The 25,051-nt window shown below is 33.9% G+C and overlaps 1 protein-coding gene across 1 annotated transcript; it reads left to right on the top strand.

Moving 5' to 3' along the window:
• The first annotated feature begins 13,840 nt into the window (after window positions 1-13,840).
• Window positions 13,841-21,461, top strand: LOC118485563 (protein TRM32-like). Its single transcript, XM_035981764.1, has 7 exons — window positions 13,841-15,436; window positions 16,050-16,242; window positions 16,555-16,607; window positions 16,701-17,886; window positions 18,089-18,231; window positions 19,609-19,783; window positions 20,595-21,461. The coding sequence occupies exons 2-7, from the start codon at window positions 16,092-16,094 to the stop codon at window positions 21,167-21,169; spliced, it is 2,283 nt and encodes a 760-aa protein (XP_035837657.1). The 5' UTR covers window positions 13,841-15,436; window positions 16,050-16,091; the 3' UTR covers window positions 21,170-21,461.
• The last annotated feature ends 3,590 nt before the right edge of the window (window positions 21,462-25,051 follow it).

The following is a 25,051-nucleotide window of genomic DNA, read 5'->3' as shown; positions in this document are numbered from 1 at the left end:
AAATCTACACCAAATTATACGATATATGGGTGTGCAATTTTAAGTTGTTTATGACGTCATTTGTCATTAATAGGTATGGGGGCCGGCTGAGGCCCGACAACGGAAAGATTTAACGGGATTATGGAGCATGGCCCGGCTCGTGATGTCGAATCCGTCTCAGGCAAGTGGCGTAAAATGAGCAAGACCATCAATACCTTTAACGGGTATTATAACCAAATTTACACTTGTCCTCCTAGCAGGAGTAACGACGAGGACATTCTTAACCTTGCTATGGCTAAGTGGGACTCTCAAAATTCAACGCCTTTCCCGCACCTCCGAGCATGGAACGTTTTAAAGAAAGAACCAAAATGGAAGGCGGTTCCAAATGAGGTCGCAACCGCCAAACGGACTAAAACTTCCGAGTCCGGAAGTTATAGTGCGGGAGGCTCCACTGCTCGTTGTCAAATCGACATAAACGACGACCCGGAAGATGACGAGGATATGTTGCCCGTTCACGAGTCGGAACGTCCCACCGGAAGGGACAAAGCTTAAAAAGAGGCGTCCGGAAAGCGCAAAGGGGACGACTCGAGTGGAGGGGGCGGCTCGAAGGCGTCTTCGAAAATGGACGACTTGATAAACGAATTCCGTTCGTTCAAAGAGTTCGCGGCCGAAAAATATACTCACAAGAAAACCGTGTCGGCCGACTATGCTCGAGCGGATGATTTTAGGATTATGAGGTTGGATCACGACTCGGTTCCGGAGGATGAACGCGAGGTTTATCGGAGGATGAAATAAGAGGTGAAGAAAAAATGGACGTCGTAGGTTGTTTAGTTTTTTTAATCGTATCGGATTTTTTTTTCGGTTTTATGTTTTTAGGGAATGCAATTTTTTTAATCTTATGAAATGAATTTATTTATGTTGTATTTTTAAATGTTTTTGAAGTTTTTATTAAGTTAACAAAAAAAACTTAGAAAATTATAAAATAATAGGTGGGGTAGGCTCATCCTCCACCCCCTCAAAATGTATGGAGGCCCATCCCCCATGAGATGATGATATGGTGCCTACGTGACGGCTCATATCCTCATGGGGATGAGCCTCTCCATACCCTTTATTATTACTTGATGAAGATTGCATGATATTTACATTAAACATTTTGTTTTCATATTCATATCACGTAACAGTGTCACCGATCGCTTGTATAGATAATTATGTTTTTAAAAAATTAGTATTTTATTGAAAAATACAGTTGAGGTAAAGTACATATCAAACTTTGCACATTTATAAATTTTTTTAACGGTGAATTTCTTTTAATTTATATGGTCTGTGAGACTTGAACCCAAGACCTCTTTTAATTTATATGGTCTATGAGATATCAAATATGGACTGTGGTTTAAATTCATCACAACGTGAATAATGAATGTTATGTAAATTCATCACAACGTGAATATGATGGAGGAAGTGAAATCGCTCGGATACTTATGGTAAAGAATCGTGCAAAAGCAATCACGTTGGAATGGGGGCAATGGTGCAAGTTTAGTTTTTAATTCTTGATTGTAAATGTGGTTTGGACGATACCCTCCTGGTTGTATATATTTTGGGTTTAATAAATCAGCCTTTAAAGAAAAAAAAGTAATAGTGGCTTATTATTTTATAGGTGTGTGATGTTACATATTGTCACTAATAGTGATGTATTCGTTTAGTTTAAGGTTTTTTTGGTTTAATTTTACAATAGTGATGTATTAGTTTAAGGTTTTTTTTTGGTTTAATTTTACAATAGTGATGTATTCGTTTAATTTAAGTTTTTTTTTTGTTTAATTTCAATATCTGTGATGAAAACAAATGAGTTAAATGCCATTTTAGTCTCTGTAGTTTAGGCCATTTTATTAGTTTAGTCCAAATGTTTCATTTTTTTCCTATAGGTCTAAAAATGTTTCACCGTTGCCATTTTAGTCCACTGAGTTAACTTCATCTATTTTTTTTTTTGTTAACAAGAAGGGCATTTAAGTCATTTTATATGTAATTCTGTGAACTAGAAGGACACTTCAGCCATATAAAATTACCGAATTGTCTTTCTCGTTAACAGAAATAATGGATGAAGTTAACTCATGGACTAAAATGACAATGGTGAAATCTTTCTGGACCCACAGATGAGAAAAATGAAACATTTTAACTAAACTGGCAAAATGATTTAAACCACAGGGACTAAAATGACATTTAACTTTTTTTTTTAAACGAATAAACGATAGGGGTTGTTAATAAGTCGATAATTATCATGATGTAGGAAGCCCACATGTATATTATAAGAGAAGGCCAACGAGTCCAAATGAATTCACAAAGAGGAAAAAAAGCCCAAATACAATGTCCACCAGTTTTGAAGCTTTTTCGCGCACAGAAAGCCCAATAGGTCGGGCTAAATTGAAGTGGGATGAAATACGAAATCCAAAAGGTGTGTGAGGTGTATCATGTATGAAATTGATCTCGAACGTTGATCAAGGCAAATCAATGGTTAAGATGGAGACCGTGAAAATATTATAACTAACGCACAAAAAAAAAGTATGCTAGCAATCGTTGATCTTATTTCCATCAATTTTTTTAACACACATATTTTTACACACTTCGTTATTCTTTAAAAAAAAATATTAGTATGAATATATGGTATTGCTTATGCTTAAAAAAATACTTTATTTTTTAAAAGTTTGTTGTGTTGCATGTAAAGGTTGTGTAATTATGTATACAAGGGCGCGTGATTATGTATATAGGTTACGCTTTTTTTACGTGTATAATTGTTAGTGATTATAATGTATTATGTGATTCTTCCCCCACTTCGTATGTTTCACTCATTTTCCCCAAAATCTAGAACAAGTTTAGATAATCGCAATAGTCGATGTCAAATCGTTCAATAATCGGTCGAAATCACGCAGATGAAGAAGATCATAAGGTTAGTCATATCAATTCAATATCAGTCTAGTTTTGTTCAAGATCTCAATCAAATTTTCCTTTTAGTCAAACTATACGCAGACGATTATGTGTTTTCATGATTAAAATTGCTTGTGTTCCGTGAATAAATGATGTTAAATTATGCAAAATGATCCGAAGAATTTGTTCAAGTTATGCAAATGTTAGTGACTAACTTGTAATCAACATATGATGAATTTTATACGGCTTAGATGCCTATTTTGCAACTTATTGGGAACAATTATAAATTTTTAGTCTTGCAATAATAGATTGATTGATTTTCAATTAATGTCCGTTTGCGGTTTACGCATATAATGTATATGTGTGGGCCATCAGGGACAAAAGAGAAAGTGCACTAATTTAATGTTATTTTACTAATTTCGTGAAAATAACGGTAAAAGATGAGGACGGTTAATCATGTATCATGTGGTGGCGTTGATAGCTGAAAGACAAAAGGGTACATGCACTAATCGGCCTTTGTCCCGATTACTGGGTGTTATGTGCCTTATGTCCAAGTCTTGATGCAAAACTACTATCGGGTCGGGGGTCTCATTGAAAGCAGCATCTCTATCCCTACGGGGTAGAGGTAAAATTGTCTACATCTTACCCTCATTAGACCCTACCTTTGCTTTGCTATTGGTGAGATTTACTGAGTATGATGATGATGACTGATTTTGAATTGAACGTTTAATAGTTTATATCTTTTTTGGACAAAAATTACATTATGCAATTATTTGCTTTCATATATCAATCAAGTACTTAATTTCCCACGATGGTACCAACCTCATCATGTTGGATTGTTGGTTATATCATGATGAACTCTCACGATCCTAAATGTGTAATATTTGGTGATGTGTATTGTAGTTTCTAAATGGTGCATTTTTTTTCCAATTTTTAATGTATAGAATAAATGAATTGCGAAAACTTATAAAATTTGTGTATTTGTTAAGCTTATTTGTTTTCCTTATTATTTAATGTTCCAAGATTGAATTGGACTATGAAGTCAGTGGCGGATCTAGGACTTTTATTCGAGGGTTTCTTTTGATAGCTTTTCATTAATTATCGCTATTTTTTTTCCAAACTAAGGGAGTTTCTCGGAACTCCAGAAACCCCCTGGATCCGCCCCTGCATGACGTTGAAACGAGTTGTGATTATCATCCAACCATCAAGGTGAGTTTAGTTTGTCAAAACACTACAATATGTGTTTCACATTTTTAAAACATGAGTTTGACATTAGTTGTTACATAAGTCATTTGTGTCTTTTGCACTTTATAACATCTGATAGAGGATATAATCATCATTTGGGCTTTAAATTGTAATGAGTGATGATACACTCGAAAAAACACGCTCAAAATCAGCATGTTTAAAAATCCAATCAGCTCGGCTAAGATCGTTTATAAATCAAGTCGAGCTCGGATCAACTCATTACTCGAGTTGACTTGTTTAAAACCCAAGACAAGCACCGACTGATCCTAGCTCGGGTCAGTTCGACTCGTGAACAACCCTAGATAAATAGTATGGTTAGTTGGTTACCAACTACAGTGTAAATTGACTCTTGATGTGGGGGTCTCTATGAGTTATTTTGTATGGACAATGAAGGAGTAGAGGACTAACCCCATAACTACCTAAGGTCATATTTATTGGAGTACTGATAATGATAATTATTCCAGCATAGGGTAGCCTATGCTCGAATTGACCACACGTGCTTATTCTATAAGATGGTCGGTATTTAACGAGGGGTTTCTTAATGTGTATTTGACAACGTTGATACGTGGCATGTTTGACGACTCGTCAACATTCCATTGATGAGGTTATTACTTGAAAATAAATGAAACATTTAAATCTATCAAGACGGTCAACTAGTAGCTAGAAAACCATACATTAATGGAAACTTTTTTGACGGTTTAGTTGGGTTGGCTGGTTTAAGATCCGAACGGTTTAACTGAACCATTAAGTGATCAAACGGGCCGGTTCGAGTAGCCCAGTTTCAATAACAATAATTAATGTAATCTTTCTAATCAATATATTTTTTTAAAAGGCAAATTAGTGGCAAATGTAATGATACTTGGTTTGTCTCTATGTGGATATTATTAGCTATTAATATTCATATATATCCTTTGTTTGTCTGATTTTATGGTAATGAAACCTTAACAACTATGGTCCCCCCATTCCATAATCAACACTTGATTGAAGCTGCAATGATCTAAGGGTTGATAATTTGACACGTGGGAAGCTTACTTTTGTTGACGGATCAGGTAAACCCACTCCATGATAAACTAACCAGTCATTATCCCCATCGTGTGATGCCATTTTTCATACCATCAATCATTAAAGTTATTAGCACTTATATTTGTTGTACTTTAATCATCAAAATTAAAATTATAAAAAATAAATATTTTAATCATACGATTTTTAGAAAAGAGATAACATGGGTCATCATTAACGTGACAGATTTGGCTTTTTTTCTAAAATATTATTCTTTTTAATGGGTCAAATAAGCAGATTTAAAAATTAAAAGAAGTATATACAAGGGTGCTATTGGTCAACGATTTTTAAAGTTGTTTTAACTGTATTAAAAAGTTTATGACGCATTAAGTTATTTTCTAAACTACTAGAACAATATTTTGATAGTATACATTTTTAGTGCACATGTTGGTTTATAAAAACTAAATAAAACAGATAAAGATGTCGACTGGTTAACACAAACTTATTTTGACTTATACTAAAATGAGTTAAATGTAATTTTAGTCTATGTGGTTTGTGCCATTTTGTCAGTTTAGTCTAAATGTTTCATTTTTACCCTGTGGGTGCAAAAAATGTTTCACAGTTGCCATTTTAGTCCACTGGGTTAACTTCACTATTTTTTTTTGTTAAAGAGAAAGACAATTCGATCATTTTATATAGCCGAATTGCCCTTCTAGTTCACAGAATTACATATATAATGACCGAATTGTCTTTCTCGTTAACAGAAAAAATGGATGAAGTTAACTCAGAGGACTAAAATGGCAACGGTGAAACCTTTTTGGACCCACAGAGGAAAAATGAAACCTTTGGACTAAACTGACAAAATGGCCCAAACCACAAAAACTAAAATGACATTTAACTCTACTAAAATATTATACTTGTAAAATGATTTTTTTAAATTGTTTTGTGTGAACATATGATCATATACATAAAAGAGGTAAACCACTCTAACTTTTGTGTTTCATTTTCGTGTGTTTTGACTATAATCGTGTTGATTTTGTGTTAAGTTGACTGATCTAGTAAATGTCATAGAGGAAAAAATTAGAGAATCCAAAACGAGACATAATTTTTGATATCCACTTCGTTGAATCATGTATAGTAATGGTAGAGCTAGCATTGTTTTCGTTGTATCATGTATAGCTAGTAATGGCAGAATTAGCATTGTTTGTAAGAAAAACGGAATTTGTGGGTTATTCACTATTAGATTACCGTGAGTTTTATTACATCAGTTGTAAAGACACATGATCCTGTTCGAATGGTTGTACAATAGGTTATAACTTGTAAAATTAAAATCTAATGTTTACGTATATTGTCTAAAATTTTGTTAATTGTCTGTAAGTAATATATATAACAAAAATTAATTTTCGGTTAATTTCTTAGGTTTAAAAACCAATTAAAGACAAGAAAAATAAAAATATTACATTTGTGAAAAGCAATTTTTTTCTACTTACTTAAAGCAATTAAAAAAACAAAAAGATTACTACTTATATGTTAACTTGCAAACAACAAGTCATAAAATAAAAATAGTTTTACTGTTACTACTTAATGTCGGTTTGCCGTTTAGATAATATTTTGGGACTACTTTGGGTGGTTTAATACTTAACTTGTTTCTCATTGAGTCATTGAACTTCCAAATTTTATGATTTTTAAATTATTTCTTTATTTGTAGTTGTATGCAAAAGAACAAAAGTAGATAGAATTAAAAAAAAAAAAAAAAAGACAATGACTTGTTTGGTGATTTGTATATGATATAATATAATTTATTTGTCATAAAGAAATCTACGACCAATGATAAAGCCACACATATCATATGATTTTTTGTATGTCTTGTAGTTTGGTTACATAGAAACCACCTCGACCTAGCATATATGATATGTCATATATCTTTATGAAACGTTAATAACCACTCAACTATTTACATTTATTAAAAAAATATATAAAGCCTTTAGCTTGTTAAATTTCCATTGAGGAATCAATTTCTTAACCTAACCTTAAATTTCTATGAAGGGCTTAGGGGTAGCCCAGAGTACCTTTCAATTTTTTTATCAATGATCTGTAAAACTAGTGTAATTTTTTTTTCTTTCTTCGTTTTATGTATTTGATACATCTGAGCAAATACTAAGATATCCCTAGTCTCAAAATGGCTATTTTTTTAGGGTATTTCGAATTTTTCTTCTTTGTCTGCCAAACCATGTATAATTTTGAAGGACCTTTTGATTTTTTGTTTGAATGTTAAAATCTGAAATATAAAAGTCATATCTGATTAGAAGGTGCTTGTAGATAATTTTGATGGTTGATGGGCGTATGGATTTCTTTTCTTCTCCGTCTTATATATGATATTGAACAGTGGTGGAAATATTAAATCAGGGGTATCTAAAAAAAATTAACCGTGCAATCATACAATATTTAAAAAAGACAATAAATAAATAAAGTAAAACAAATACCTAATAGATATGTCATTTCTTTTTTCATAGCTTGAAATCGTTCCATCCCTTCCTCGACTTTTACTTTATGAAAAAAATCATTTTCGACCACACAAACATTTAAAGAACTTCACATAAACATAAACCTATTGATTTTCATTAACAAAAAAACTTAAAAACAATAAGTGAAACGCAGGTGCACGTACAAACTATAACAAAAAACTTAATATAAACTTACTGATTTTCAATGATTTCACCAGCAATAGCATCAAGGAAATGCAACGAGTTCAGGGCTTCAGGGATGAATCGAAACGCATGTGAGGTGCAACCGTGCGAGTTCAGAGCTGCAGGAGGTGAGATCGCTGGCTGCCTGGCTCCTGTTCTTTCTTTGTTCGAACTTCGACCTTTGGTTTTCTTGTGTCGTTACTGTTCCATTGTCGCCCCCATAATCAACAAATAGATGGGCGTGTTTTATTATTATTTTGGGTCTTGGGCTAATGGACCAGCTTAATAGGCTATTAACAATTATGTTTGGGCTTGTAAAAAAAAATTAGATTTACACTTTATACTATCCTATTTTTATGGTTAGACGTATTTTTAAGGGATATCCTTTATAGAAAAACAAAAAAACATAGCGAATACAGGGTTGAGCCGTAGCCTGTGCTACGACTGCTTATTGGTGGTTCCGGCCCTGATATCGAATATATAATTTAAAGTTTTCATGTAAGAGATATTTTATAATTCTTAATTTTGAATAACCGCTTAAAAACACTAGTAATCTTTGATCGAATCAAACTTTCCATTGTATATTAAGTATAGTAATCTTTGATCGAATCAAACTTTCCATTGTATGTTAAGTATTCTTCTGAGATTGTTCTTTTAAGACCATAATTTAAATTGAAAAGGATAAAAAAAAATAATATTGAAGACATTATATAACTGAAATTTTATTTTCTTTATACGATAAACTAATATATTACTATTAACAATAAAACATATGCTATGCAGGAATTGAACTCACAATCTCTAGGATATTAAGGAGACAGCTTACCACCACAACATTTCTCAAACAAATTCTCGAGTCTACTCATTACTCACTACTATAAAGTTATTCTATAAAAAAATTATTACGAAATCCTTCTTGATTTCGTGACCCCATAAAAGTTTAATTTGTGTATTATATTTAGAAAAAGTAGATGATTACAAAATATTTATATATAAATTAGCTATTAATTAATGGTATAATGCAAGCTTTTGACAACTACACCATATCTAATGACACAATTAAAGAATAATATAGCATATAATACACCTTTAAGCTTGTTTTATCTATATGCATGGAATATTTTTTGTAAGATGGTTACATAGTATAATTGGTATAGGTAGGTATGCAGATTTTTTATACCAAATAAAACAAGATGAGAAATTGACTTGGATTTTAATATTTTAACTAATCACACATTTCTACAAATACAACCTCCACATTATGAAGCCTTTTTAATATGTGTGTGTAGTTCATAATTTTCACCCATCAACATCTTTCTAACTTGTTGACGCGTTTTAATTTGTCAACATGTTTGACCCGTTCAAATAAAATGATACAAGAGTCGAGTCTGGGTTATAGTAGATATATTCGATCCGAATAAATCTATTAATCATGTTTGGGTTCAATAAATTAAATTCCTTACTCCGACAACGCAATACCACTAACCCACCAAATATGACACTATCAACTCTACCTATATGTGTCAAATTCATCAAATTTTCTATCGAAAAAATATATCTTAAGGATCGTAGGAATTAAAGATAAACATATGTATGAAATTAGTAAATGGTTGGTGAAATTGCACTAATAAAGTGTTTGAGCTTTTAGCTATGTTAGGTTTGATTTCTTAGGAGACAAATGTTGGTTGTGAATAATGAATGGTCCTTCCCAACCCCTACCTTCGTTTTACGTGTGTATGAAGTCACTGTATAGCATGCATGATTGCATCAATCAAACAAAGTGTCCGGTAGGGGTCATAAGAGTGCACTTTGGTAATTTCACACTTTATCTTTTTATTTTTTAAAATCAAAAGTCCGGACACCTGGGAATCTGGGATCATCCTGCCCGAATCAGTGGCGAAACTTGAGATTTCCGATTGGGGGGCGGAAGTCAGCGGGCCTAAAAATTTCTATCAATCTAGGGGTCGAAAACGTATATACCCAAAAATTTATATACGAAAACTACATACTCTCCACTACTGAGCGAAAAGTTTGGGGGGTCGGCCGCCCCTTCCCGCCCCTTAAAAGCTTGGCCCATAGCCTGAATAACAAAACGTGATGTCCCAGCCCACCCACCCACAAGGAAACTCACAACATGGAAAACCCCATGGTTCAACCCGGAACAAAATTTGTCCAAAGCAAGACTCTAACTCATGACTTCCCATTTGAAAAACCAGGAGGCTACCACTCAACTAGAAGGCTTTTGGCTTGCACACTTCATCTCATGGGCGGCCTTTATGGTATGCGGTAAGGACCACCGCACAGGGCATGTGATTTTGAGGGGCACGTGTTTTTTTAAAGTCTATATATATATATGTGTATGTGTGCTTGTATATGTTATTTTTTTAAATAGTATACCCATACCAATTCCAATATAGCTCAATTTACAAATCAATTTTTATAGTTTAGAAGTTAGCCAATTGTCATTGGGTTTAGTGAGTCCAATTTTTATGGTTTAAATAGTAATTGCATTGTTTATCGTTATAAAGACACATTTTTTCGAGCTCGAATAGGGTACATAAATTCTAAAAAACGCCACTGCTTCATCTAATCTAATTAAACCGGTATATGACCATGTAATTAACTCCATTTAATTAGTGAAATAGGTTTGGTTTTATATAATGGAGAGAGTATTAAATTTTCATCTTTAAAGTTAAGATACATATATAGTTCTTGTCAAATACTTTATAGGGTTGTTGTTACCAACTTAATTACATCTACCAAGTTAAAAAAACCGACATATGTTGATGTAGTGTTAGCAAATATATAGCGGTTTGCGTCAAAATCAAGCATATTTTTTTTATAACATATGTCACGTACGTTTAATTGCATTCGATAGCGATAGAGTCTTCTCTTAATTTTTTTTAATGATCTAAATGTAAAGAACATCTAGAAGCAATTTTAGTGCAGCATATGATTTAACACAACATATCTATATCTTGATAGGTAATTACATACAATTGTAGCAAAATGTCAGTATCATATATATATAGAAGGTTGCAAAAATACACTCGTTAAAATGAGTAAACTGACAAAATGGTCTCTAAGATTTGATCACTTTTGTCACTTTAGTCCAAAACTCAAAAGGTTTGCTACGATTGTATGTAAAATTGAAACCACAACGCAAAATGATCAAAATAGCAAAATTGAAACTACGGGATCCAGATTCAAAAATTTTGAGTTTTGGACTAAAGTGACAAAAGTGACCAAACCTAGGGGCCATTTTGTCGATTTACTAAAAGGTTAAAATGTGTTACTATGTGTTACTATTTTAGTAAAGTTTGTATATTGACATGGTAAACTGAAAGTGGAAAACAAGCTGTTTGGACATGAAGTATCATCCTTGATAATTACCAACTGTCACCAGGATCCAATTTTTCAATATTATACCATAAATAAACAATTTATCTAACATGATAATTTGGGTTTTTTTGTCTTTATGTAATAAATAGCATGTTGGAAATATTATATACGAGCAGAATATTTATAAGTCATATCTGTATAATATAATACATTTTAAAGTACTAGTTAATAGAATGAGTTTCCATTAATTAATTATAAAAAAGAGGATTTTAAAGATTTTAATTAGTGTCAAGTACTTATAAGTTATTATGATAATCATTATATGATATATGTTTTGTAAGATTACAATATCTTGCATAGGTTGTTATTATGTTATTAGAGCTAAATAATAATACTCAAAGCATTATTTATGGGCAACAGTATAACATCAAAATAATTAAACTACATCAACTTAAAAATTCATACAATAATAATATAGAATGAAATTATGCAAAAAAAAAAAAAAAAAATGGAAGTGGAGCGTGGGCCCAGGAGTTATGAAGCTTAGAGTGTGGGCCTGTGTCTATAGGAGTTGTGGGTCGAGCTACGGTACTGTTACTGTTCCGTCGGTCAAATTCCCTCGAACCGTCGGTATCTCTTTCAAGCGTCGGCAAATCTTGCAAATAAGTGCCACAATTATTCTATACATATATATTTATTAAATAAAATCATTTATATGAGTTATTAAATTCTTTCTTTAAAAATTTTGAATACCTAAACTCTATTGACCTTTGCAAAACATATAATAAGCCTCTAGAATATATTTTGAAGGATTCAATATCTTATGTTTTATACGTACTTACAGGGTTGTTCCAACCTTTTTGAAGTCTTAAGGCGAAATGAAATTTTGGAATCATTTTTCCTTTTTTGATTATTATAAACGGTACTTCTGTATCCGTATCTGGAACCAAGCAAAAATCTAACACAACTATAACACAGAGTGGTTTGATTGTATAAGAAATCAAATAGATCTAAAACAATAAATTTGCACAAATATTAATAGTTAGCATATTTAATTTTTTTTAATTGTAGGCCCTATTTTTTTGAGAACCTAGGCCCACGCCTGGGTTACTTATACAATAGGTCCGTCCCTGCATGGTTATATCTATAATTTTCGAAAATTATGAAAAGGTTTTTTGTATTATTAAGTTCATAACTGTTATAGGAAAGACTTTCTCATTAACCTCTAAAAGTCTCTAAGAAGAATGTGACTTTATTTGTTCTTATATGAATCAACATTTTGAAAGTAATAGTTTTCATGGAAATAGTTAGGGGGGTGTTTATTCTAATTAGGTTATTTGGATTTTAAAACTTTTAAGTTGGATTCGAATTCAAAATATATTTGGAAAATTCGAATATCCGGGTTCGAGTTAACTCAATACGATCCGAATTAATAACAGAAATAAACTAAGCTTAAATACCTTCCTAACTTTCTATATTTAGAAAAATATTCAAACTAAAATTTCCTTTGAAAAACAAATATATATAAAATTAATAAAATACTACAGAACAAAAATCCTAATTGCAACTCGAAAATATTCAAACTAAAAATTCCTTTGAAAATAAACAAATATATAAAATTAATAAAATATTAAAGAACAGATATCCTAATTGCAACAGCCGACATATAAAATAATTAATGATGAAAAATTCAAAATAGAGTCGCAACATCATATGAAAAAAGATGATAGGATTATTGAAAAAGTCCAACAAAAAGAATTTACCCCTATGTTTACATATATAAGAAAAAAATAATATATACTATTTCACATTCGAATATTTGAATCGAAAATTATAAATTAAAAAAAAAATCAAATTGGATTCATGATGAAAAATAGGCAATTAAATTATGTTTTTTCTCTAATTAATGAAATAGATCTTCTAATCATTTTCTTGTTGAAAAAATGAGAGAAATTTAAGGATGTTAAGTGTATTAAATTTCGACAATATAACTAATTTAATATAGTATATTTTTTGGATCATAAATTAGTTTAATATGGTATATTTTGGATCATAAATTAGTGCAACAATAAACAATGATGGGCAAATCATTACTATAATACTATATATACACATCATTCAATAAATAAAAAATAGTTTGTATAATATATCACACTCCCTCTTCTTCAAGATAACATTATACAATAATGATATAATAATGTATTTCAATATAGCAAAATAATAATGCAACAACTTATTCAATTGCTTTAAAAAGTTTAAAATATGTTTCAACAAAGGGAAAATCATCGATGTCTCCAACAAATACAAATAAGTAGAAAAATACCACAAAAAAAAAACATTAAAATATATTTCAGTACAAGTTAAAAGCTGGAACATTTATTTATTTATTTATTTATAATGAACAAGCAAATATAAAAAATAAATGAGTAAGAACAAATAAGAATGAGATAAACCGGTTGTTGGACTGTCTACAATAAATTAAAAGTCTTAAAAACTAAAAAATTACATAATAAATAAAAAAATATTTTATTAAAAGAACATCAACGGCCCATTGCAGGCCCACCACCCTTCACCCTCATAAAAAAGTTATATTTCCTACTCTAAAACAATGTTGGTCAATCTATCAAAACACATACAACACACACACAAACCCCCCCCCCCCCCCCCCCCCCCCCCCCCCCCGATGAGTTTGATGACAGTTAAACCTGCAGAAACAACCAGAAAAATAGCATTGGAAACTTTTTTTCCAAAGCTTCTTTTCTCTTTCATGAACAACTGCTGTGTCTTTCTGTGTGTGTTCAGTGTGTGTTTGTGATCAACTGATGGGGCCCACACCTAAATGAAGACCTAGGTGTCAACTTTCCTCTTCCAAACTCCAATTCTATTTTCATCACCATTTGTTCTTGCTTGCTTCTTTCTAACGTTTCAGTATTTTGTCTACACTCATCATCACCACACACCAATACAGTTTTCTTCTATATATTAACTGGATTACATGTTTTCTTCATCTGGGTATCTTTCTTTTTTCCTGTTGAAGCATAAAGTTTGTGTCTTTATGAGATTTTGTTCAAGATGGTGACAAATATGTAGCAAATTTCAACTGGGTGTTGATTTTTTTTAAAAAAGATTGTAACTTTGAGATACCCATGTTGAGTTAAGTTTACAATCTTGTGGGTTTTTTTTACTTTTTTACAAATGTTGGTAAAATCTTGATTGTTTAGTAAATTTCAATTGGGTATTGAATATTTAAGAAAAAGATTGAAAATTTGAGATACCCATGTTGAGTTAAGTTTACAATCTTGTGGGTTTTTTTACTTTTTTACAAATGTTGGTAAAATCTTGATTGTTTAGCAAATTTCAATTGGGTATTGATTTTTGAGGAAAAAGATTGTAACTTTGAGATACCCATGTTGAGTTAAGTTTAGAATCTTGTGGGTTCTTTACAAATGTTGGTAAAATCTTGATTTTTTAGCAAATTTCAATTGGGTATTGATTTTTTGAGGAAAAAGATTGAAAATTTGAGATACCCATGTTGAGTTAAGTTTAGAATCTTGGGTTTGTTTTGTTTTTTTTTTTTTTACAAATGTTGGTAAAATCTTGATTGTTTAGTAAATTTCAATTGGGTATTGATTTTTGAGGAAAAAGATTGAAAATTTGAGATACCCATGTTGAGTTAACTTTAGAATCTTGGGTTTTTTTTTTTTTTTTTTGTATTTTTTTACAAATGTTGGAAAAATCTTGATTGTTTAGCAAATTTCAATTGGGTACTGATTTTTGAGGAAAAAGATTGAAAATTTGAGATACCCATGTTGTGTTAAGTTTAGAATCTTGGGGTTTTTTTTTTTTTTTTACTTTTTTACAAATGTTGGTAAAATCTTGATTGTTTATAGGGTGAAGTGTTGGGGTTTCAAAATCTTGAAAGGCAAGATTGCATGTCTTCTAAGGTGTTGATGATCACATTCTTCAAGTAATTAAGTTTGTAATTGTTTCAAGGTATAGGGTTAAATTGACAACAAAGAATGTGAATCTTTATTTGGGTGAAAAGAAGCAAAAAAAAAAAAAAAAAAAAAAAAAAAAAAAAAAAAAAGGGAAAAAAGTTTTGATTCCTTGCCAACCAAAGAGTTACACAGTTGCTTGAACTTTACTCTGTTGTAAAGCTTGAGAATTTGAATTGGAATGTTATAGATTTTCTCTAAAGAACATTTGCCAGCTGCACATTTGTTCTTGTTTGGTTCTTGTTTATATCATCAAAGGCGTCGAAACCTTAGGTACTTTCTTCTGTCCGCATCCGATTTATCAAGATTTTGCATTCTATATATTGAAGTTTTTATTATTTTATTTGTCCTGTTCTGTTAGTATCAAACTATCAAGGTAGTGTCTTCTTATCATGTATATATGTATGTATGTGTATTAATACTTGTGATGATTTGGCTTTTTTATTGATAGAGTTAATTACTGTTTTCGTCCCTGTGGTTTGTCAAAAATCACTATTTCGGTCCATTAGCTTAAAATTTGCGATTTCGGTCCCTGTGGTTTCACTTTCATAACCATTTCAGTCCCTGTGGTTTTACTTTCATAACCATTTCAATCCATTTATTATGTTAGTATAGGGACTGAAATGGATACGAGGTGGACTGAAATGGTTAAGAAAGTGAAACCACAGGGACTGAAATCGCAATTTTAAACCAGTGGACTGAAATAGTGATTTTTGACAAACCACAGGGACGAAAACAGTAATTAACTCTTATTGATATATGGTGTTTCGGTTTTCGTTGTTCGCAATTTACTAGTTAATTTGGTGGATCTTGTTTAAGTAAAGATATGTAGTCTTATATAGTGTCTTTTAATCTCTAATGTATTCATTGTTAATTTTTTTATCAGGCTTAGTGTCATTTATAAAAGCCGAAAAACTCTTCTTTCACAATGGCAAAGAGATCGAAAAGGCGCCAAAGACAACAAAATAAAGATCATGCAGGTTGTATGTGGGGATTGATTAGCATGTTTGACTTCCGCCATGGTCAAACCACTAGAAGACTGCTTTCGGATAGAAGCATAATGACCAAAGATATTGACGGTAAGCATGTTGTTTGGTTTATGAACAAAAATTCTATTGCATTCGGTAAAGTGTTTACCGTTTTCCAGTGTCGAAGCTTGAGATTTCCGACCCGGGGGGGGGGGGGGGGGTCGAAAACGTATATACCCAAAATTTTCTACAGAAACGGGGGGTCGAAAACGTATATACCCAAAATATTTTATATGAAAGCTACATACATAACACTGCTGAGCGAAAAGTTGCCCCCCCCCCCCCCCCCCCCGCGGCCCCTTCTAACCTTCGCCCCTGCCGCTTTCATGTGTTATTACTTACATTCTGTGGTTTTTCTCACAGCTGCAGAAGCGAATAAGCTCATGAGTTCCGAAGAAAGGCACGTAAACATTGAGGTAAGTATATAACATTATGTCATAATGTTTATCGATACATGTTAATATTGTGTGTTTCGATTTCTGATCCTAAAAGTTCTCACATGTTTTCAGAATGTTATCGAAAGTGAGAAACCGACACATGACGTCGTTAAGACAAGTGTGAAGGAACTCATGGAAGAAGAGATGGTCAGTGAGCAAGATTCCGCAAACCAAACCGATGGCGACGAAGTCGAAAAAACACTCTGTATTAACTGTCAAAACTCATCGCAAAAAGCGTCGAAATATAGTGATCTTGAAGCTCTAATGAAAGAGATCGTGCTGATTTATCAGAGAAAGAACAACGATGATCTTGACGAAGGGCGAAACCATACGTTCACCATTGTCGAAGAAAAACTGACTGCGGCAGTTGAAGTGTTCATGAATGAAAAATCAAGCGAGAAAAGCACGGACAAAACCGAACACTCGAAAGATCTCATCGACACATTTCAGATGTTAAGTTCTAACAAAGAATTGTTCTTGAAACTTCTTCAAGATCAAGCTTCAATTACAGCAAATGAAGACCAAAAGTCAAAGTCAACGGAAAAGTCAAACCGGTCAGAAAACAAGCTGAAACCGGACATACCCTTGACTCGAAAACACCGAAACTTTTTCTTCAGAAGGAGCAAGTCACAGGAAAGTATGCCGATAAGCAGGATTGTAATATTGAAGCCGAATTCTCTCGAAAATCAATTCAAAGTGGAAAACGAAGTTCATAGTGAAAGATTTTCGTCCCATTTTTCATTCATGGAAATTAAAAAAAGACTTCGAAACGCTATCGGAAAAGACTTAAAACCGGGAGGTAACGAAAAAACAGTTGGTGAAGGAAGTAAAGGATGGAGTTCTCCGAATAGAAACCATTTTTACATCGAAAAGTTTACGAAAAGGATAGAAAGGGATTCAAAGTTAAAAGAATCCGAAATAAAACAAAGAGAGAACGATGAAAACAACGAAAACCTCGGTTCCAGTCGTCATATATCTAACATTTACACCGAAGCCAAGAAACATTTATCGGAGATACTAACTGGTGGCGATGAAGATGCAGATTTGACGATGGAAGACGTACCGAAAACTTTAGGGAAGATTCTCTCGTTTTCAGATTACAATTCTGTTTCTCCGGTTGTTAGTCCTAGAAAAGAAAACCATCGTGATTTGGTCAACGAGAGTCAACCATGCGTGGTTAGTGTGGATCTTGAAGACGAACCGAAAGCTCCTGATGAAGTTTCGTCGTCTTCTGTGGTGGTAGATATGAGTCCTGAAGGTATTGTTTATTTTTTGTTACATGAGAAAACTGTGACGAGTATATGGAACGTTAACAATGCTACAACATTATAGGTGGGAAAATGGGCGGGTCGAACTGGTTGGGTATTCAGGTAAAATGGGGCGAATTTTTTGATGCGGGTCGCAACGGGTTGGGTTGACCTGAAACACTTTTTTGATCTATCGTTTCGATACTTATGCAGGAGTGTTAGAGATAGAAAAAGCAGAAAACCGAGAAGAAATGGCAGTCTTGGATGATTCTTGTGAACCATGCAGCCCTTCAGAACGAACGGATAAGATTGTTGATGTATCGGATGAAGAAAGATCTCCCAAATGCTTGAAATTGGTAATGAAAATTTATTAATGTTTATAGTTACAAATTTATCGATGATTTTGTAGTGTTCAGTCTACATAAATTCTTGTCGATTTATAAATACGACCCACAAAATTAGAAGTTAAAAAATGCAGTTCTACTTCTTGCTTACTTCAAGTGACAAGAAATGAAGACGGGACCAGGGGCGGACTTATAATGTTAGTAGGGGTAGCACGGGCTACCCCTCAACTCCGTCTCTGTAGTGTAAAAATACCCCTTAACTCTGTTTTCGTAGTGTAAAAATACCCCTCAACTTCTTCTCCGTTATACAAAGGATACCCCTGGTCTAAAAAAATAAAAAAATTGGGATACCCCTAAATTTTTGGGCTAGTTCCGCCACTGGACGGGACCATAGTTGTTAATAGCTATCGCTACGTTCGCTTTAGCGAATAGCGTAGCGCGCCTAAAAAGCGATGAGATAGTGATAAAATAGGTTTTTTCTTTCTAATAAATACAAGTATATACCAAAAAATAAGCGTATTTTAGGGTTTTTTGTTACAAGATTGAAATAATAAACATATATTATTCCATATTTGTTGGATTTCTTTTATAAAATATACATAGGATTAGGTTCAAGAGTGAACACTAGTGTAGCTTGCGAACTGAGTGAACTAATCCTGGCCATACACGTGTGTAGATCAATGGCCAGGATTTGATGTTGAAATACAATAGTGTATTTTACGATTTGATGATGAGATCCTGGCCATACATGTGTGTAGATCGATGGCCAGGATTTGTTCACTCAGTTCGCAAATACACTAGTGTTTACTCTAGAACCCCACCCAATATACATATAATATATTTTTAATGTATTCTTCTAGTGTATCGCTATCTATAAAATAGTGCCTGCTATTTTATCGCAATCGTTATGTAGCGTATAGGTAGCTTGTCGCTATTTACCACCATTCGCTGTTAACAACAATGGACGGGACACACCGTATTTAAGGCCTGAGGAAAATGGTGTGAACAATGGAACCTTAAAAGTGGCTAAATTTATCTCTAATGGGTCGGATGGTTAACCTTTAATTTGAGTTAAAACCTTAAACCGTTTATTAACGAAACTTTTAATTCACTAACGTTGGTTATTATTAGTTAAAAGTGACAGTAGTTGATCACATATAAGCAGGGGCGGAACGGCCAGAGGGTCAAGAGGGTCCGTTGACCCTCCAGTCACCGGAACTTTTTGAATTTTTGTTTATAAATTTTGAGTTTTTTTAAGAACAAACTTAGGGATGGACCCCTTAATTTAAACCAGTATAAAATATAAGCTTATGATGACCCCCGAACTAAATCGTTCTGGTTCCGCCACTGCATATAAGCCACTTAAACATTCTTTCTGTTTATTTTCAGGATTCACCTGAAGAAAATGAGTTTTCTTCTCCAAATGGGCTTTCACATTCGCACATGGTCGAAGAACCCGAGAGTAGTGCCAGTGATAAAACCGAGAGACCTAGTCCTGTATCTGTTCTCGAGCCACTATTTTCGGACAATGAAGTTAGCCCTGCAAGTACCAACTTTCGACCCGGTGAGTAACCGCCTCATTCTTTCGATTTAAGAAAATTATGACGAATAAATGGGTTGATTCGGGTTATGTTTTATCTAGAGAGGTGAAGAAAAATTAGCTCGAAAAATATCTGATAAACACATTCATAACTTTATATCATACGGGGGTGTAAACGAGCCGGGCCTGACTAGGCTCGAGCTCGGCTCGTCATGTTTTTATGAAGCTCGAGCTCGGCTCGGTTCGAGTTTACTTATTTTAGCTCGAGCTCGGCTCGCGAGTAAAACCCAAAGCTCTAGCTTGGCTCGAGCTATTTTGAGAACAATCTCAAACGAGCTAAAATCTCAGCTCGTCATGTTTTTTGAAGCTCGAGCTCGGCTCGGTTCGAGTTTACTTATTTGAGCTCGAGCTCGAGCTCGGCTCGCGAGTAAAACCCAAAGCTCTAGCTCGTCTCGAGCTATTTTGAGAACAATCTCAAACGAGCTAAAATCTCGGCTCGAGCTCGCTTCGATATCGCCTAAACGAGCCAAAGCTCGGCTCGAGCTCGGGCTTTTTAAGATTGGGTTATGATCATCTAAACGAGCTTTGTATTTCAAGCTCGATAACTAAACGAGTTGTATTCTAGGTAAGGCTCGGCTCGTTCGAGCTTTTAACCGAGCTGATCCCGAGTAGCTCTCGAGCCTCTGGGCTTGTTTACATCCCTATGACATTAGCATGAATATAATCTTTGTATTCATATTGGACAAGAAGTGTTTTAGTACTCGCTTACCCCTTTGGACCCCCTTTAGGAAATTATGACACTTTTGCTAAATTTAACTTGATGTAAACTTCTCAGTCGAATACGCGCTTCAACCACTCCGCATTCGATTCGAAGATCAAGAATTATGTACAAGAAACTGTGCGGAAAACGAAGAGTCCGCATTCGAATACGTTGAAGCAGTGCTACTAGCTTCCGATCTCAACTGGGATGAATTCGAAAAAAGATGGCTTTCATCTATGCAAATACTCGATTCGTCACTATTTGAAGAAGTAGCAATCTTTTCAAGCCGGCCCTCTTACGATCAACGGCTCATGTTTGACTCCACTAATGAAGTTCTCGAAGAGATATGCGATTGTTACCTTGAATTCTTTCGTCAACTATCGTTCATCAAACAGAAAATTCGACCTGTCCCTAAAGGCGCGAATCTGATAAACGAAGTATGGGAAAGAATAGAATTACATTTGAAAGATAACTATCCTCTTTCTTTGGATCAACTTGTAAAGAAAGATCTTGAAATCTCAAGAACATGGATGGATCTTAGTTCTGACTCGAGAGAAATCGTGTTTGAGATCGATGAATCAATCTTTGACGATATGGTCGAAGATACCCTCTTGAGTTTAGTCAATGATCGCGTCGATAATGAAACTTAACATAAGTACTCACCGGAGAGGACGGGGCCCCGGGGGGGGGGGGGGGGGGGGGGGGATGGTGTTCCCACACGGCGCCGGTCCTCGACGCATGGGGGACGGACCCCATACCCACCAGCCTAAGTAGATGACATTATGTGTTCATGTAGAGTTTTGTGTGTTTTGTTTGAGTGTGTTTTGTTGTTTGTTGATATACCATCTTTCTTTTTTCGGTTATTGTCACATGTTAGTTGTAGTTACAAACTATATAAATGGGATTTCCCGCCAAATAATGTTTAAAGTTGGTTTTTTTTTAGTTAAGACTATTTTAGTTTAGAGTTAAATGCCATTTTAGTCCCTATGGTTTGGGCCATTTTGCCAGTTTAGTCCAAAGGTTTCATATTTAACCTGTGGGTCCAAAAAGGCTTAACAGTTGCCATTTTAGTCCACTTGGTTAACTTCATCCATTTTTTCTGTTAACGAGAAGGCCAATTCGGTCATTTTGTATGTAATTCCGTTAACTAAAAGGGCAATTCAACAATATAAAATGACCGAATTGGCCTTCTCGTTAACAGAAAAAATGGATGAAGTTAACCCAGTGGACTAAAATGGCAAATGTGAAACCTTTTTGGACCCATAGGTTAAAAATGAAACCTTTGGACTAAACTGGCAAAATGGCCCAAACCACAGGGACTAAAATGGCATTTAACTCTTTAGTTTATGTTGATATGTGTTTGGCTATTGTCGTTTGAAAATGGTTCTTCACTTTTTCTTTTTTTTTTTTTTTTTTTTTTTGTAACTACTAGTGTTATATGCTAAGTTGTTGTAAACAATTCGGTTCCAAGTGTTATCCGAAACTAAGTTGAATTCCGAAAACTTATGATCCATGACTCACAGTCACATATCGGATATGAATGTGCGCCTTGTGAATGTTTGACGTGGCCGAAAAGATGTTATATTAACATTGATTTAGACATGTTGTGCTTAAGTGTAACAATGGTATGTAAACTTTTGATGGCCATGGATTGCAAACTCTTCAATCAACTAGATTTTCAATGGGTCAGTATATTGTTGCTACTTGCTACAATGAAATACGGGTTGGGCCACATTTAGCATCTTGGGCATATCCCAAGCCCATATTTGAGTTGCAATACATAAATGAGCCCATTAGAAAGTGATCCAAGGGTGAAGCCCACATGAACACCCTTACATGGTTTAAAAAATAATACATAAATTGAAGTTTAAACATAATATTACAAGTTTTATTAAGCACAAAATCAATGATACAAAAACAATACATGACGTTTAAACATGAACTAGTAATAAGACACACGCGCGTTGCGGCGCGGGTACATTGCAAATGTCGAGCGGATTAGTTCAAGTGTTATGTGATGCGCTAACCTTATGAAAACATGCGTTTCGACGTATCCGGTTGAATTCAATGTAACATATAGCTGCACTGCGATTGGATCAAAACATAACGTAAATCGAATTTATACCGTACAATCACAACGTATTATATGCGACCCGACTAACTTGAATTTATACCGTCAAGTCAAAAACTCTCGAGGGGTGAAAGTGACATTTTACAAAGTTCATAAAAAGTTATGGGGTTAAAAATTACATTTCCTAAACTTAAGGGCTAAGAGGGGATAATAACAAGATTTGACAAAGTTAGGGGTAAAAAGAAAACTATTACAAAGTTGGAGGTATAAAGGACACTACCACAAAATTGGAGGGTAAAAAGCAGACTACTTGTATAAAAAGGTTATTTATGTTGGGAAAAAATGGAGCAAGCTGATAAAAATCAACAATAGCTGCCCTTTTCCATTTTTAACCCTCCAGTCCCTTTGATTCAAGATTCAAGAAGCTCAAACAGAGAAGTTGGTCAGTGGCAACCCACCGACTTTCTATTTTAAGATAGTATATAATGTTAACCTATTAATGGTGAATGGTTCGTGAACACTAATGAGACTTGCAATGTACCGAAGCATTGGGCATTTGGGCTACGTGCTATTTTTATGAGGTAGGCTAAACGTATAAAATTCTATATTTTTGTAAAAAAAACTTTATGGTATGCATAAATCGTTGAGATAATTAATGGCATATTGATGATAAGATTAAGATTATCAAATAATGAATATACAATATCGATTTCTAATTAAATGCAAAAACTACTTCCTCACCTACCCACACTGCTCCCCCTCTCTCTCTCCAAAGAACAATGTCTCGAATAAATACTAGAACTAAAAGCACCCCCTGATAACAAGTTTGTGTTCATCTACAGAGAAAAACACGTCGATGGCTCCTTCCATCTACACGTGCTAATAGAGTTCAAAGGCAAATACAAATACCTAAACACCAGATTCTTTGACTTAACTTCACCAAACACCTCAGCTCCATTCCACCCAAACATACAGTCGGCCAAGTCAAGTACCAACGTAAAAAACTACCTCCAAAAATATGGTGACACTGTTGAGTGGGGCGACTTCCAGATAGATGGAAGATCTGCTCGAGGAGGACTACAAGTATCCAACGACTTTTACGAAAAGGCTCTTGTAGGATCTGAGTTTGATATACTTGTGAGTTTAAGTAACGAAGAACAAACAATTTATAAATTGCAAAGTTAATAAGATAAACACACAAGCAGGAAGTTATATCAAAACTGTTTTATATTGAATTCCAATGATTTCAGTTATAGTACAATGATTATACAAACTCCCCCTCAGCATGATCACACACTTTGTTGTTCGTACAAATGGAATGAATGTGATAAAAAAATCTCTAACACATGAGATCTATTTATACTGTTTGCAATTAGTTGACGTCACTTGATAGTGACATCTAACATTCCTAACTGAAAAGATTCCACAGATGTTAGCAAACATCTATGTGAATCTAACATCTGATCTATTACATTAAACATTAAACATTTGTTCTAAGCTAAATATTGTTACACTGAATAAACCTTTGTTTTTCAAACTGTTGTTGGCTTGTCTCAAACTCTGTTTAGCCACAACAGATGTTTGGTCTTCATGATCCGTGTTTTGCTTCAACAGAGCTTTGGCCTTGAACATTGGTTTCTTCTTCTTTAACAATGGTTCCAAGGCTTCAAACAGATCTTTGAATGTATATAACAAATGTTCTGATTAGTGCTCAAGATTCACTATCTTTGGGAAGAGAATTCTTCATCAGCTGTATATTTTTTGATCCGAACGTCATGTTTTGGCTTTTGAATATCATCAATGTTCTTTTGTAGGTCCAACAATCTTCCCCTAAAACAGATGATGCCAAAACAGATGTTTATTAGATCAATCTTTGTTTCTCATCAACTTCTATCTGATCTGGCCCTTGGACTTTTGCTCAAATTTCATTGAGAGATGGTCATTTGGATCCCTTTCAAGTTCAAGTCTTAGAAGGACTTGCAGATCTTCATTCTTAAACCCATAGGCACAGTTCATAGAGATCTTTTCAACTTCTCCATTAGCTTTGACTATTGTCAATTCATGGCTTGTCCTATCCGACACCCATTATAAAATTTTGGAGCTGGATGGATTTCTTGTGACATATGTTATTTGATGAGTCGAGGGAAATTGTTTTCCCAAGACGTGACCAAGCAGATCTTCTGGATTTGTGTTTGGATGCCCATATAGTAATTTATTCCTGATCCATTCTTTTTCCATCTCATCTTGGTATTTCTTCATATCTTCTGCAGACATTTTCTTTTTGTCTCTTTAGGAGACAACTGATGAAGTGTTCTTTTTAGTAGGAGGTTCTGAGGGATCAACCAGCGATCTGAAGGGAAAGTCTATTTCTTCACAGTTTGGCTTTCTAGGGACTGAGGGATCCTTTGCTCTTAAAGCTTCTAATTTCTTGTAATTTTATTGGATTGTTGGCTCATCCCAT

Source organism: Helianthus annuus, chromosome 13, assembly GCF_002127325.2.
Source record: "Helianthus annuus cultivar XRQ/B chromosome 13, HanXRQr2.0-SUNRISE, whole genome shotgun sequence".
Taxonomy (NCBI): Eukaryota; Viridiplantae; Streptophyta; class Magnoliopsida; order Asterales; family Asteraceae; genus Helianthus; species Helianthus annuus.
Note: the sequence above shows the minus strand (reverse complement) of the source record. Positions and strands in the feature narration are given on the sequence as shown.